Source organism: Penicillium hordei (assembly GCF_028827395.1).
Source record: "Penicillium hordei strain IBT 12815 chromosome Unknown utg000004l_segment0_segment0, whole genome shotgun sequence".
In the NCBI taxonomy this organism is placed as follows: domain Eukaryota; kingdom Fungi; phylum Ascomycota; class Eurotiomycetes; order Eurotiales; family Aspergillaceae; genus Penicillium; species Penicillium hordei.
Window position 1 is genome coordinate 3,366,540 of NW_026623145.1, and position 15,531 is coordinate 3,382,070.

At 49.9% G+C, this 15,531-nt stretch overlaps 5 protein-coding genes across 5 annotated transcripts; 1 reads left to right on the forward strand and 4 right to left on the reverse strand.

Moving 5' to 3' along the window:
• Nucleotides 1–905: 905 nt before the first annotated feature.
• Nucleotides 906–1,430, forward strand: N7537_008447 (Mitochondrial inner membrane translocase subunit Tim17/Tim22/Tim23/peroxisomal protein PMP24; the record flags this gene model as incomplete). Its single annotated transcript, XM_056899502.1, has 2 exons — nucleotides 906–1,328; nucleotides 1,389–1,430. 2 exons carry the CDS (start codon nucleotides 906–908, stop codon nucleotides 1,428–1,430), a joined length of 465 nt encoding a protein of 154 aa, XP_056751578.1.
• A 531-nt stretch (nucleotides 1,431–1,961) lies between these two features.
• On the reverse strand, nucleotides 1,962–6,483 carry N7537_008448 (uncharacterized protein; the record flags this gene model as incomplete). Its single annotated transcript, XM_056899503.1, has 9 exons — nucleotides 1,962–2,669; nucleotides 2,736–3,551; nucleotides 3,606–4,934; nucleotides 5,001–5,167; nucleotides 5,227–5,605; nucleotides 5,655–5,694; nucleotides 5,759–6,147; nucleotides 6,334–6,360; nucleotides 6,418–6,483. 9 exons carry the CDS (start codon nucleotides 6,481–6,483, stop codon nucleotides 1,962–1,964), a joined length of 3,921 nt encoding a protein of 1,306 aa, XP_056751579.1.
• Nucleotides 6,484–7,602: 1,119 nt separating this feature from the next.
• On the reverse strand, nucleotides 7,603–9,560 carry N7537_008449 (uncharacterized protein; the record flags this gene model as incomplete). Its single annotated transcript, XM_056899504.1, has 7 exons — nucleotides 7,603–7,727; nucleotides 7,777–8,007; nucleotides 8,058–8,365; nucleotides 8,428–8,697; nucleotides 8,751–9,012; nucleotides 9,064–9,282; nucleotides 9,488–9,560. The coding sequence occupies 7 exons, from the start codon at nucleotides 9,558–9,560 to the stop codon at nucleotides 7,603–7,605; spliced, it is 1,488 nt and encodes a 495-aa protein (XP_056751580.1).
• Nucleotides 9,561–10,311: 751 nt separating this feature from the next.
• On the reverse strand, nucleotides 10,312–12,396 carry N7537_008450 (Zn(II)2Cys6 transcription factor; the record flags this gene model as incomplete). The annotated part of the gene is made up of 5 exons (XM_056899505.1): nucleotides 10,312–10,970; nucleotides 11,253–11,380; nucleotides 11,435–11,825; nucleotides 11,882–12,165; nucleotides 12,230–12,396. 5 exons carry the CDS (start codon nucleotides 12,394–12,396, stop codon nucleotides 10,312–10,314), a joined length of 1,629 nt encoding a protein of 542 aa, XP_056751581.1.
• A 198-nt stretch (nucleotides 12,397–12,594) lies between these two features.
• On the reverse strand, nucleotides 12,595–15,181 carry N7537_008451 (beta-glucosidase; the record flags this gene model as incomplete). Its single annotated transcript, XM_056899506.1, has 3 exons — nucleotides 12,595–12,997; nucleotides 13,048–15,058; nucleotides 15,109–15,181. The coding sequence occupies 3 exons, from the start codon at nucleotides 15,179–15,181 to the stop codon at nucleotides 12,595–12,597; spliced, it is 2,487 nt and encodes an 828-aa protein (XP_056751582.1).
• Nucleotides 15,182–15,531: the final 350 nt, after the last annotated feature.

Consider the following 15,531-nt stretch of genomic DNA (forward strand, 5'->3'; position numbering starts at 1 on the left):
TTTGAATTCTGCAGGAGTTCAGAATAGCCTCTTGCACACAGCATGTCTTTTTTTACCGCCTTCATATACACCTAAAAAGACACCTAAATATATGTACATCCAAAAAGACCACCAAAAGACAAGATAATGCCGCATAAGAGGCCGACTATTCCTGTGGTAGATAATTCGGCAACCCCAAGCTTGTGCAAGGGCTGGGCTGTAGAAAGAAAAAAAAAGCTCGGACGTATATACCATGAGCGAGCGCCTGAAGCTTGAGCGCCTCCTATGCGATTTCCTGAATATTTCTCGAATATCTTCTGGCTAGGATGAACTTTCTTTAGCTAAGGGAAGACAAAGAAGTGCAACCGCAGGTCGCTCATTCTTTTAAATGGCAGAATAATTCCGAGGTGTTGGGATCTATGATCCCCGATTGGCTCTGCTAGCCCCTCGCAAAACAAACAACCTTGGAATGACAACTAAAGAGAGAGTATCATAAATTATTGTGCAGGAACGAAGAAATTTTCTGATGGCCTCGAGACATCATGCAGGGATGAATGGCCGAGATATTCTCGTCCCCCGGGGAGGGAGCCCGGGGATTCCTAACCCGAACGAATGATAATCCAAAAGTAAGAATAAACACGGGGGACATCGTAGAAATCACTTCCGGTGGCGACCGGATCGTACATCAGTGGTCACGTGTATCCCAACCTGGGAAAGAAAAAGTCGACCCGCCCTTATCTTGTTATCGCGTCTCTGGGCTTCTCAATCTTCGACCTTTACAACCCTCACGCCTTTCACCGGTTTCTTTCTCTCACCGGGCTTGCTTGCCAATATCCGACCTTTATCCTCGCGCCTTTCATAATCGGTTCCTACCCAGCCGATTTGCCTTTATATCACCGACTCTCAACCCGACTCTTTCACACATTATGGATCACACCCGCGACCCTTGCCCCTGGGTTGCTCTAAGCGACTTCGGCGGTGCTTTCTGTATGGGTGCCATCGGTGGTGCCGTCTGGCACGGTGTCAAGGGTTTCCGCAATAGTCCCTACGGCGAGCGCCGGATAGGTGCTCTCACAGCTATCAAGGCGCGCGCTCCCGTCCTCGGTGGTAACTTCGGCTGCTGGGGAGGACTTTTCAGTATATACGACTGTTCAATCAAGGGAATCCGCAAAAAGGAAGATCCTTACAATGCTATCATCGCCGGTTTCTTCACCGGTGGTTCCCTCGCTATTCGTGGTGGTTATAAGGCCGCCCGAAACTCCGCTATTATGTGTGCCGTCTTCCTTGCTGTGATTGAGGGTGTCGGTATTGGTTTCCAGCGTATGATGGCTGATAACACAAAGCTTGAGGTACGATGAACCCCTTTGGAATTGGAGTCGAGACGCCTACTAACTACGAATGTTCAACAGCTCCCTCCCCCTCCTCCATCTGAGCACAAGGCTCTGGCTTAAGTCTTCCCTCCCCTCTAATCACCAATACGATCGACCTATCTACACTCGATCGCCCTCCATTCATCCTCCCTTCCATCTCTTTCATAACGACATCCTCACATTGAGTCTCTCTTCTCCTGTGTCCAATTTGGTTCATCATTTTTAAACGACATATCATAGAGGATCCTGTTTTCTTTACTTGCTTTTAATACCGCATCCCGCAGCCTGTGTTTTTGGAGCATTGTATTTTATGGACAGCGGATTTGTTTTTGTGGCTGGTACCAAGACTGACGTGTCTCTTTCTGTGGCCAGGTGGATGAATAACTTCTTTCCACCAATCCCACAAAAAAAGTGTTGGAGGCGGGACTGTTTTGGATTATTGTATATTAATGTATGCCTAACAAGCATGTTATGTATTTCTTCTGTGTATATTGATTTCGGCTTAGATCCCTGCATCGAGAACAAACCTAGTCCGAGTAGGAACTATGATTTTCTATCAATCCGCAAAAGGACTCGGGCTTGCATAACATGGATCCAGCATGGATAAGCCGACTAAACCCCCATTGAATCGTCCAGCTCAGTTTTCCTCCCCGCAGGCCAGCTACGTGTAATCCAATTCTTCGGTGTTGACAACCCCGAGAGCCCTTCAATGTGATCCTTCGACCCCATCCCACGCAAAACAGCTGAGCCAGATTTTGTCGCTGGTGTAAAATGATACGCCCAAAAAGCGTCAAAAGCGTCTCGAATCCGATCCACCTGAAACGCAACAAACAGGACAATTGTAATAATCCCCACTGTCAGCGGAGCGGAGATGACCCAAAACAGCGTCTGCGAGCTGTTCGTGTTGCGGATGTCAGTGGTGTTCATGCCGAGATAGCTGGTCACAAATGATAACGGCATAAACACCACAGTCACGATGGTAAAGACAAGGACGGCTTTTCCTTGGTCTTCTTGTCGCACGTCTACCCCGCTGCGCGTCTGGTTGGCCAACGAGTCAAGCTTTGCGTTGAGGAGTGAGATTGCTCTAAGCTCGGCATTAAGCTCGCGGATGAGCTTTTGCAACCGCGCTTTCTCCAACTCGAATGAGGAGACCCGGGACTTGGTGGTGATGGGGAAAGAACGTGGGTTTATGACGCTCAGATAGTCTACAAGAACGAGGTGCTGCCTCTCGGAAGCCTTCTGGATTATTTCCAGCTCCTCGCGGACGAGGTAGATTTCCTGTAGTAGGCGTCGCTGGGGATTTTGACTTGCTTTGAATTGCTGAGAATGTATAGGTTAATTAGCAAAGTTGAGATTAGTGACAGGGACCGAGAAAGGGGTACTGACTAGATTTCGGACGTAATCACGATAGATCTCGACCAAGTTGACCGGATTGCTTTGCGAGTCTCTGCAGCGAATATCCCCCATAATAAGGGCGAGGAGTAATGCGGGACCCACGGCTTCGTAGGTGACAACATCGGATATCTCATCGGTATGGGTCATCAAGACAATGTCTCTCATGGCACTTTCCATAGACATCTCCGCCTCTACCCCAGCATCCGTCACTTGATCTAAATCTGACAGCATCAAGAAGGTCCGTAGCGGGTCGGAACCTGTGTAAGTTTCTCGCCTCTTGTGACAGGTCTTTACGAGATGTGCGCTGGTCACGACCATCATCAGGAGATCCTGAAAGGCACCAGTCAAACTCAGTGGGATGAAATATGTGTCCCGGTCAAACTCTCCATTAGCTGACACCCCGTGCTGAATCTGAACTGCCATCATTTCTAAGCTTGTCAAAAAGTCTTTTAACTCGGCAATTATCCTCCGGTCATCCCTCCGGCCGACATGTGTCAGATACTCTTCAAAATCCACCACCCACTGTGATTGCGAGCTGCTCACCGAGCGTTGTTCGGGGCAAACCTCGGAAACATGCGTAAGCAGATGGTCGAGGGCATCCGACCGAGTAGAGTATTGACAGAATGCAGTGCATTTTTTGCATTGCCCCACGATGAATGTTAGCTGATCCAGCTCGTCGTCTTCGGGGATGTTATAGTACTCAGTACGGCCGAGGTTGGCTATAAAGAACGTCTTCGACATCCGTTGACGGCCCGCTCGGTTAGCTAGTTCTTGCGTGTAGGATGTGTCCCAATACTGGGGGATGGTCTGCAAATATGGGCATTAGAAGCTGAAGGGCTAGAGGGAGTGGATGTTTCTCACGGTGAGAAGATCATAAACCGCCCCCCAGAACTTGTCGCTGATAGCACACGGATATGAAAGCGGGGCAAAGAAGTTGAACAGTCGACATAGCCTGCTGACAACATATTTCAAGGACACCATTTCTGGCGACAGTGAGTCGGGAACAATCCCAGCAGCTTCCGCGATCAATGTGCCAAGAGAAACGGCATATCTCTGTGTGATAGCCTGGTCCACATCAAAGTAGGACTTTTTTGTCGCTTCCTTATATATTATCCAACTATCTCCATCGGTAGGCTCAAGCAGCCCATTATTGATATCTGCCGAGATGAGCTTTATTGTTTCTTCGTCCACGCCCAAAACCTCGGATTGCTCATTTGGAGACTGAACATTCGACTTTAGATGATCCGGCCTAGGGCTATCAAGAGGGCGGTTTGGGTTTGAGATCACGCTCTCTTCTATCGACGGATTTTTCTTTGTCTGCCAGGTAAAGACTGGCGGGAATTCCAAATTGATAGTGGGTGAATGAGCTGGGGAAGAGGTCTGGGAGGCAGGTGAACCTCCAGGTAAGGATTCGGATGTCGTGGAATGATGGACATGATCAATCTGCTCTTCCGAAGCTGTTGCATTGGAAAGAATATCTTGGTCAACAGACTCCTCATCCCAGGAGGGGATGGGCTTGGTTGGTTCGAAGTAAATGTTCGGAGGAGCGGATATGTTGTCATCGGGTCTCTGATTGACCACAACGCCGGGGGAAGAGGAGAAATATTGCACACTGGTACGGCGTCGCAAGCGATGCCTTGCTCCAGTATAGCGAGCCTCATCAAACACCCTATCTCTGCGGTTCCAGTCCGATTTGTAATCCTCGGTGTATTCTTCTGTCTCGTGCTGACTCCGATCATCTTCGTCTATCTCCGGTTGAAATGGTTCCTCTGTCTCGGGAAAATCATGCTTTTGCTTAGATTGATCCTGTTTATCTGTCTCCGATAGGCTCTGTCTCTCTGATAGGCTCTGTCTACCCCTCTCTGGTTTAGGAAATACCTCATGGGACATTGTCTCCATTTCCTCTTTTTCTTTGTCATCTTGGAACATGTACTTCTTTGATTTTTTATCTTTACCTCGGCGCTCCTCTGCAGTGTCCGGTATAAAGGTCTTGATTCGAATGTGGAGAGGCGTCAATGCGCACGAGGCTGTCAGTTTGGTCCAATCCTCTGCCTTGATCGGAACCCTGTCTTGGGTAAACATTGTAAAATCACAGGAGACTTGATGCCTGCGGTCTCCATACTCGTGATTATCATAATTGCGGCCTTCACCCTCCGGTAGGCAATATCTGAAAATCTTATCTCTCATTGCCTGTTCGATAAATATCAACGCCGAGAGACTTGAAAAATATGCTACAAGGGGAAAGGTATGACATACAAAGAATGTCTTGCAGTGCTCCATGGGAAAGAAGAACACACGCTGGTCGGCATTGATGACACAAATATTGGAAGGAGACGATGACTGGGACGTCGGCGGGCTCATGACCTCCAAAGAGGGACTCGCACCATCCATCAGAGGTATGGGTGCACTGGTTATAATGAATTCTATAGTCACCAGATGTCAGCATGTTGTGATCAGCTCGTGCGAAAGGGTGTTCACGAACGAAAATTGACGATCACTGCCCATAATTCGGAGACGTGAACAATATAGCCCTTTGGAAAGACTCCAGATTTTCGAATTACTTGCTGCAGGTCACGGTGCCGGGTAGACTCTAGGTTGTAAAAATACTGTAGGAGGCTGCGTGTGGAATGGGCGGACTTGCGAAAGGATTGGGCTGTATCAATTTTTTGGGTTGAATAGTAAGGAAGACGGAGGAAGATGGCGGACTTTTCGGTGCGGCTCTGGGTGGGATTAGAGTCAACACAGCGTATCACGTACTGTGGCTCGTTCAATCCGGGGGGATCCTGTTGCGCCCTCTTCAAGAGAGACATAATGAGAGCCCTGTCTTCATCTGCTAGGTTCGGCACATTTGATGCAAAGCGCTAGGTTGTCAGTGAAAAGTATAGTCCAATGAATAGATAAGATATATACCGAGAAATCATCGAAACTCTTCGTGTCGGTTTGCGTATGGCTAATGCTCAAGGCTGTAATGAGTATATTATATCTTCCAATGATTGGGCCGTCTGAAAACGTACGTCCATGAGAACTGAGGATCCTGCCCCTCATTAGCTGTGACATCTGTTCGATAAAGAATTACTTTTCCATATCCTGGCATCCGCGAACTAGCGACGTCAAGCCTTTGGCCGAAATGTCCCCGGTGGGATGGGTCAGCTCTGAAACCATCTATAGATCGCTTGACAGTGGAAGGTTTTAGTCTGATATCAAAACTCAGCGGTGCCCCGAGCAATGCGCACTTAGGCGGCTGATAATTCAAATTTCGGTCGGGATTCACGTCCTGCCGGGAGGACTGCTCTCTATCACTCGCAACCACATAGTGCTCCTTGATACGCCTTGTGTCTGCAAAAAGCATCTCTAGTAAATCATCACTGATCGACTTTTTGATCACAATATGATTGGGGTGGGTCTATATTTCGTCAGTATCTTATACAAATCCTGGATACGTATTTGACTTGCCTCGGACCAATCCCACGGCAAAGCGAAGACGTCGAGTGTTGCCGGGAGCAAGTCTTTGCAATGGACCTTCCAAAGAGGTAAGTACACCAGATCAATTCGTCTCACGTTGGAATGGGTGGGGATGCTAATTACTTACTGTGATCCAAGTGGCTTCATCACCGTCCTGGTCAGATGTATGTTAAAATCCATTCCTCTTGGATATACCCCTTTTATTATGTACCTGATACGGATTACCCTCCTCTGTCACCTTTGGGTAGATCTTATAGCTCTCGCTGTCTCTAGCCATGTTGTAATTGCGTAGGAAATCAGATAAAGACTAGTTTTCGCTTTCTATCTAACCACAAAGTCATCGATGCCACGTCATTTTCGTGTTCATGGCATTTTAGTGGTCTGTGCGGGAGAATCGGGGGCTGACGCTAGACTCCTCACGCCTGAAGAGGTTTTTAGGGCTCCAGGGTTATAAAGCCTCACCCCGCTTATTATTACATTACATACTTAGATTATACTCTCGAACGTGTAAGACAATACATACGACCATAGGGTGTGGAAAACAGGGCTTCCCGTCCGCTCAGCCGTACTTAAGCCACACGCCGGTGAGTTAGTAGTTGGGTGGGTGACCACCAGCGAATCCTCACTGTTGTATGTTTTTGTTTTCCTGATTCGTTCAGGAACTCCCTTTTGCCGCCCTACTCTTCAGCCCATTCAGTCCATATACCTGAATAAATCCTGCACGCCCTGAACCGCTGACATATCCTTCCCCTCCCGTACTGAATTTTTCTCAGGCGTGTTGTTTTGATCACAGCTTCCGGATACTAATTTCTATTGGTTGATATATGTACTCCTAGGATTTAAATGATAGTACGAAAGAAAAAGAAGCGCCGCTTTAGAGAATCAAACTTGTTATAGAGTTTTACTTCTTTCGGTGAGATGTTCTGGCCTCAAGCCTCATAACCTTCCATCGTCCGATATAGTCTAACATATAGCTCTCCTTTCTCCTTCCTTTCTTTCTACCTTGGACAAGTCAGTCAAGTTGAGTTAGTGCACAAGTTGCTGTTGGAGGGAAAGCGGGATTTGGTCCGATATTTGATCAGTCAAGGGCAGAGCCGAGGATTACAGATGCCAATGGGCGCACTGCCAAGGAATGTGCTGAGAAGCTGGGAAACAGGGAAGTGATAGCGGCCTTTTAGAGAGGATAGTGGCTCATCTTTGCTTTAAACTTAATGACCGGACCGAAACGAAATCATGGACCAAAATCACCCATTATGTTTTAATAAATTCGTATACCTCCAAAAGGCGTAAACCCCAAACACAAAAAGAGACATAGAATTAACTTAGGCTACCTAGCAGATAACTTTGTTCGACACGTTCATCCTACCATCCTTATATAACAGCCATCATGACATCATCAAACAGCATTTTTAGTCTCTTGGACCTCCACATGCGCTGTGACATTTTTCTTCTTGTCATCCTTATCGAGCTGTTTGTGGACGGCTGCAGCAACCTCATTCGCCTTCTCTTTATCCTCAAACACTACTTACGTTAGCTCTGTCCCATAAAGCAGAGTAGGAAGACCACTTACAGAACGACAGCTCTTCCAGAGTGTAGCCCGCAGTTTCAGGGAAGAAGAAGTAGATAAACACCAGCTCAAATAGCAGCCAACAGCAGTACACCAGGAGCCACTTCCAGGCGATGCGCACCAGACCAACGGGGTTCACGTAGGTGGCGAAAAAGGCTGCGCCGCGGCCGTAGAACTGGAACCAGGAGAGACCGCGTGAGCGGCCCATATAAGGGAACAGCTCGACCAGATACGCTTGTTTATATTAGTACATACACATTCGATGAAACGGAAGGGACACCCACTGTAGGTTAGGGCGTTATAGCCGAGGTTGTAGGCGGGCGAATAGGCGAAAATGAAGAAGATGGTCGCAATGGCTGCGGATTGAGCCTTTGTAGTCATGAAGCGCTCCATGGAGATGGTCCATGCGATATACACGCACAGCAGGCAGCTTGCACAGGTCAGGTACATTGGCCGACGCTTGAAGCGTGGCGCTGTCAGCGCCAGCGCAGTGCCACAGACAAGACCCCAGCAGGCGATGCCGATGTTGATCTTAGACTTAATCACGCTGTCGGTGATTCCGACCATGTTCAGGAGGTCACTGAGGTAGTACCTATTACATGGATTAGCGAAGGCGAGAGAGATATATAGGGCAGATGCCAGGCGGATGCTTACGAAATGAGCGTGTTGCCGGACCACTGCGTGAACAGGCCGAGAAAAGCGGAGATAAACAGTCGACGACGCATACCTGCTGTGCGGAACATGTCCCACCATGATTGTTTTGACTCTTCGAGTTCCATCTTGATGGTGCGCTCGATCTGCGCCAGTTCAGCCTTGACAATGATCGAGCTGCGGTCACCCTCCGCGTGGTACTTAGTAAGGATATCGAAGGCGTCATCATAGCGGTCTTTGCTAATAAGGTATCGGGGACTTTCCGGGAGGAACCTGGGGGTGTGTTAGTGCGTGGGCAGTCAGGATAGCGGCAGGGAGTGTCCTACATCACCGTCGCGATCTGGATCATAGCGGGCGCAATCTGAAGTAGAGATGGGATCCGCCATGCCCAGTCTGAAGCAATGGTCACTGTTCCCAGCCCCACGGCTGCCGCGATGATCTGGCCGATGAAGTAGGAGGAGTTGAATAGCGAGGTGAGAATGGGTCGTTCCTTGGGGTAACCCAGCTCTCCCAGCAAAGATGACCCCGCGACGATGCAGAAGGGGATTCCGAATCCTAGAATGATACGCGCGACTATGTACATAGCCACTGGGAACCATCAGAGATGTCACGGAAAGGATAAAAAAAAGGGAGGAATACCTCCATTGGAGAAACCCTGGATAAGGGCCCCGGCCAAGCTCACGCATGAGCCAAACATGATCGTCCACCGTCGTCCGACTCGCTGGTTGACGTATGGGACAAAAGGCAGGGAGATAATGGCTCCTAGGGAGTATGCAGCACCCAGAAAGCCCTTGAGGTTCTCTTCAATCGCGTACTCGTGGCGTCCATCTACGATGTTCCCGGTTGGATGACCAAAATCTAGATCGTACCGTTAGCCTCCGGAAGAGCCCATTAGAATCAAGAAGACAGAATCAAGAAGACATGCACTTGTTCCAAGTATACACAATCTGGACCGTGTTGATAATCTGCGAGTCGAATCCCGACGTGATCTCGATACCCATACATGCCGGAAACAAGATTAAATAGAGTCTTCTGAGATTCGGCTTCTTGTACCATGGCGTACGGTCATCGGTCAACAAGCTAGCCAGCACAGGCTCCGCAACATTCTCCTCGCGCTGTTTTCCCACTACGACCATGTTGAAAGGCTGATGTTCGGATGCTCACAGCAGTGCTGATCGGTGGACCTATGAAGACTCGCCGGGACTGAATCATGATTATATATCCTGCGCGCTCTACGTTCTTTCGCCAGCGTGACACCTCGCGGACCGCCACCTGGGCCCAGTGCCAACTTTGGAAAAAGCATGATCCGTCTGACCCATCAAGTTATGCACAGACAGCCTAGATGGCTTAATTCTATCGTATTGATGAAGACAATCCGGGTACGATCCCCGCTGGTAGAAATATAGTTTCATCACCCCACGGGGTAGCTGCAGGCGGGGTAAGCGAGCTTATGGATGTGGTAGCTCAACGCCAATCCCACCAGAGTCTTGGCAATTTATCTTAGCCTAAAGAAGGCTGAAGGGACCTCGCGGAGTCTCCCCGAGAGCCTCGGGCCAAGAGCAAGACGACGGTCACCGTTAGTTTGCTATTGGATATGCGTTGCGGATAGATACTGGAAGAGAAACGGAGCTGTAGTAGCTCTCCGTACAACAAACGGTATTTTGCCATTGAGAACTTGTCAATTCAGGGACTACCCACTGCCGAGGTCTTCCATATGTTTGTGTAAGCTCAGCTAGTCATCTCGGAATACTCACCTCACAGGTTATGAAACGCTCAACATCGATCCCTAGGATAGTTCTTCAATTAACTCGTTCAATTGGTTCAATACTAGTATGTACAGAGATCCTGCGATGCGTTACAAGAAAAATGCACGTCTTGTGTTCTGTTCTACAAGTCCAAATTGCCATGCATCAACCACTGCAGGAGCACACTTAACTCCTTGATCCCGCCCCCCTCCTCACCCCAGATCTTCAAACGCTCAATCACCACCCGTACACAGTCCGCCCAGTCAGGAGGAATAGTGACATATTCAGCCGAGGGGCGCTGCATCAGCTTTGCGCGAAATCCTGCAATCAAGCATATCGCATGGTTGAACCGGACTCGACATGCTCCCCATGACCCCGGATGTCGGAAGAATGGCACCTCGGTCTGGATGCGATAAACCGCCAAATGTAGCGCCTCGCTCGCTTTGACCCCATATAGCGCCGCGATCCCTGGGTCGAGTGTTACATGGATGCACAAGTATAGATACGCGCGGCAGAGCAGTTCGCGCACCTCGACGTATCGCTCGCGGCTTAGCTTCATGAGTTCACCTTCGTTCGGTCCGGGGGCGGATTCGAGAGGCATGTTGAACCGGAGTGTATGGGGGAGACAGTCTACCCACTGCTGTAATTGACCTTCAAGTTGCGTCAGAGTATCTGCTAGAGTCTTGATGGTCGGCGGGTCGATATCTGGGGAGAGCACACGGACCGCGTTGCGGGCCCGGTTTAGAAGCCTGCGCAAGAAGATCTCGGCCAGATAATAGTAGGAAGATACTGCTTCGAGGTCTGTGGACGAGGGATTGGAAAACTTCCCCCCGCGGTATCTTTAGATGGTTGTCTCGTGTGGAAGCTTGGGAGAGAATATGGAAAGTCAGAGAGGCTGAGGTCACAGGGCGGGAGATCCGTCAGTTCATATCGAACCTCGCTATTGTATGTCAGCCAATTGTGTGAAGATTGAGGTCTATTGTGTGTGTTATACCATTCGGATTTTAAGCATGTCCAGTAGAGTCGCTGCTCCAGGCCTGTGGCAGTTAGATATATCCGCAACGGGGAGATAAAATCACGCACTTTCTTCCTGCGCAGTTCTAATCGTCTTTCCCTCGCGGTGTTTCAAACGATACGTTTGCCACAGCATGGATGCTGTCCGAAACATTTTCCAGCCCGGAATCGGCTCGATGTTATACTGATACCAGATTCTACGCGGGAGTTAGACTTTCGAATTTCGAATCAGTTGAGAGGAAGGGGCCTACCCAAATAAACACAGACACTGCACTCCCAGCAAGGTATCGTCGAGATAAGCAGTGGAGATGCGCTTACGCGCCATGGAGAGGAAGGTCAACGACTCCTTCATTCGGTGTTCCGGAACCGATATAGTTAGGTAAGTGACCGGTGGACTAAACGATGGTTCGTTGTACGAGACCTCGCGCGTTTCGTCGTCAGGATAGTTCCCCCAGATTGCCGCAAGCGCAAATATAAGTAGCACCAAGCATGATGAGGCAGACCAGTCAATACCATTTTCCAGCACTCGAGCGATATAGAAGTCCAGCTGGTCAGGATCAACGATCGGGTTCTTGGTCCAGATCTTGGTCATGAAAATCTCGCGCAGTTCGAGAAGCCTTTGGGGGTCCAGGCTTGGTAGAGCTGTAATTGTTTATTAGTATTTAATTCTGGGATATGCTGTGTCGAGAAGACCATACCCGTCTGAAAACGATCTGGCTTCTCGGAATACGCCGCCATTGGAAAAGTCGACACAGACTTCTCTTTCGGAAAGATAGGCCAGCTGAGAAGCATGTCCGACCCGGTAATAGGCGTTTTAAGCGCATCATTACGCGAGATTGACTCGGGATCTACCTCGTCCACTGGGGATGGCGACGCCTGTTGCGAAAAAAGAGGAGGTCCCCGGTTCAAAGAGAGGCTCTCTGACAGAAGCCGCTCTTGACGTTCTACTGCGTCTAGAATTTTGGCGCCCCATGTATCCAGACTTTAGATAGAATTGGTCGTCATTAGATGCCTCAGCTAATGGAAAAAGCTCTATGGTTACCAACATTGAGATGGCATCCGTCTCCGGATACTCGCAAGCTACACCCCGCTGGACACATTTAGCACAAATTGGCCGTGCTGAATCGCATCGAGTCTTGGTGAGACGACAGGCATTGCACGCGGTGAGCACCCGAGTATTCTTGCGAGGTCGCGCTGTCGATGAAGGGTCCATTCTTCCTGGTGGGTCTTCCTGCAGTCGGATATGGGCGTACTCAGAGAAACATACGTTAAAAAGCCAAGAGAAAAATGATGTCGGTGATTGGTGATGAGCGAAGCGAACGATGGCTGAATCATCCCTCCAATCAAGCCAAGACGGCCTCATTTAGCCGGGAAATTCACCCAAACTACCCAAAGAAGGCCGGATGAAGTCTCAGAGTCCCCGCCAATACGAGGTGCGATCCACTTGGAATTTCCCCTGGGCTACCACTTCCTGGCTAGAAGTCCCAATCAAGACTTCGTACGTCCCCTGCTCACTCTTCCACATGTCCTCGATTTCGTCCCAGAAGCTGGTCGCATATCGGTCCAGCTGGATGTTAACCATTTTTTCTTCCCCAGGCTGCAGGAATACTTTTTCGAAACCGTGTAGTTCCTTACTTGGGCGCGCGGTTGGGGATTCGGGAGCAGAGATGTACAGTTGGAGAATCTGGGCACCCGCCAGTTTGCCCGTGTTTTTGATTTGTACGGTAGCGACCGTAGGAACGTCCATGTTGAAGATCTCTGGGGCAATGGTAACGTTCGGCGAGACATTGAAGGTCGTGTATGACAGGCCGTGACTAGAATTCGGTCAGATAAGATACAGTTAGATGAGACTAAGAGAACTCACCCAAATGGAAAGAGCACCTCTCGCCCGGTCTTCTCGTAAAATCGATATCCCCCATAGATGTCCTCGCCGTACAGCACTCGGCCACCCACGCTGCTATAGTTTAGGTAGGCTGGGTTGTGTTTCACATCCACCGGCCAGGACAAAGGCAGCTTTGCGCATGGATTGACGTCTCCAAAGAGGACATCGGCAATTCCATGACCCGTCTCGTTACCCCCGTACCAGGCCTGCACAATGCACCGGGCCTGATCGGCCCACGGCATGGTAACTGGTGTACCGGACTGATTGACGATGACGGTCTTGTCCGCGGCGGCCTCCAACACCTTCGAAATCAACTGGTCAACTCCCGGTGGCAGATCCATATGCGTGCGATCAAACCCTTCAGATTCCCAGTCCTTGTTGAGCCCGGTGCAAAGAATGGTGTAATCGGCCTCTGTGGCAGCATTCACCGCATTCTCGATCATTTCATCCCGGTTCATCCGTAGACAGGCTCCCAGATTTGCGGCGCCGCCACCGAAATTCACCATTCCCACCGTTTTCATTGTGGTAGTATTGGCAGAGCCGAACTCAATCCGAATTTTGTATGTAATCCCAGCAACTAATTCCTTCGATCCCAGCTCCTCAACGGTTCCTTTGCCGAAGAATGCTGTCCCGCGCGTCTGGCTCGTGGTGTTATCGATCACGAGTTCGTCGTCAATATAGAGATTTGCGGTACCAAAGACACTCAGGCCAAAGTCCCAAAGCCCAGAGGCATCGGGCGTGAAGTCGCCAGTCAGTTTGGCCCAGAAGAGCCCCCGGTTGAGGCCAGGAGTATAGTAGTCCATGAACTGGAAAGCCGTCGTCGATACAGGCTCAGTACTGATTAAACGCCGTTCCTTGCCCATCGGCTCGTTGTAGAACTGAATGATAGCATTGCTCAGGAGACGGTCTATCACGGGGAGCATCTTATGGGCGTATGCACCCACTTTATAGAGCACCTCCGCGTTGGGAAGTGCTTCCCTGCAGGCATCATATAACGAGACAGAGTAATATGGCTCAAGTGACGCACTACCACCACCCGATATTGCGGGAGTCTTCATGTGAGACCCGACCAGGGCGATCTTTTTGATATCCCCTGGAAGGGGTAGGATGCCTTCGTTCTTGAGGAGGACGATGCTGTTCGCACAGAGTTTGCGATTCAATGCTCTATCCTCTGGGAGATCCCGTCCTCGCTCCACTTCTGATACTTGGACCTGACTGGCTTGCTTCACAAATTCCAACACCTTTCTCGCTCGTGCATCAATGGTAGATTGCTTGATCAGTCGAGCCTGCACGGCAGATTCGATAAACTTTCCCCGGTATCTGGACACCCCCGGCATTTCCAGGTCAAGGCCCGCATTCATGGAGTCGATAGTTGTGTAAGTCCCGTACCAGTCGCTCATAACCAGCGGATTCCACTTCCACTCGTCGCGTATCAGATTAAGCATGCACTCATCTTCCACCACATGCTTCCCGTTGATCTTATTATACGAGGTCATGAGCGCGCCAGGCTTCGCATCTCTCGCCACAATCTGGAACGGTCGTATGTAGATCTCGCGCAAGGCTCGCTGAGTGACGAGGACATCCACTGCCCGGCGTTCATGTTCCTGGTCGTTTCCGACGAAATGCTTCACCGTAGAAATGACCCCCTTTCTTTCGCATCCGAGGATGATGGATTTGGCCAGAATACCCGAGAGATGCGGATCTTCCGCAAACGATTCAAACCCGCGGCCACCGAGGGGAGCGCGCTGCATATTTATTGTCGGACCCAGCCAGCAATGCGCCCCTTTCGCAATGCACTCATCACCCAACAGCTCCCCCGCTTGGTATATCAGATCTCGGTCCCAGGTGGCGCCCAGAGCTGTACCGCAGGGCAAACATGCAGCGGGGATGCCGGCAAAGAATTTCGTACCCCGGATACCATTGGGACCGTCGGTGGCGCGGATCGAGGGGACATTGAATTCAGGGATAGGATACGTGTGCCAGAAATCAATTCCTGCTTTTGTTAGCAGATGACGTTCGTAAAGATCACCGCCACTGTGTTACCTGATAAAAGAGCGATCTTGTCCTGCTCGCTGATGTTTGCTAAGACATGCTCTATATCGAATGTCTGTGGCATAATGAAAAGTTGGAAAAAGAAGCAACAGCAATAAAGAAGTCTATGTCTGTAACCTCTACGTAGAGAGAACGAAACCAGACCACGGAGCGACTACATATAAGTACCCGCGCAGTCCACCGCTTCGATATTTTTACGTCGAACTCATACTTTGATGGACCACTGGACGATATTCCCCCGAGTTCCCGACATGCCGAGATACCCAGCGACGCGTTGACGGCGGAGACTCCCCGGCTAGGTGGGGACCTGCGAGGATCCCCCGCATCTCCCCAATAGCCCCATCCGTGCGCTCCATCAGGGTGTTTTCAGATTGATCACATACGTGCCCGTCGCCAGTAGAATTCTTCTGCTTA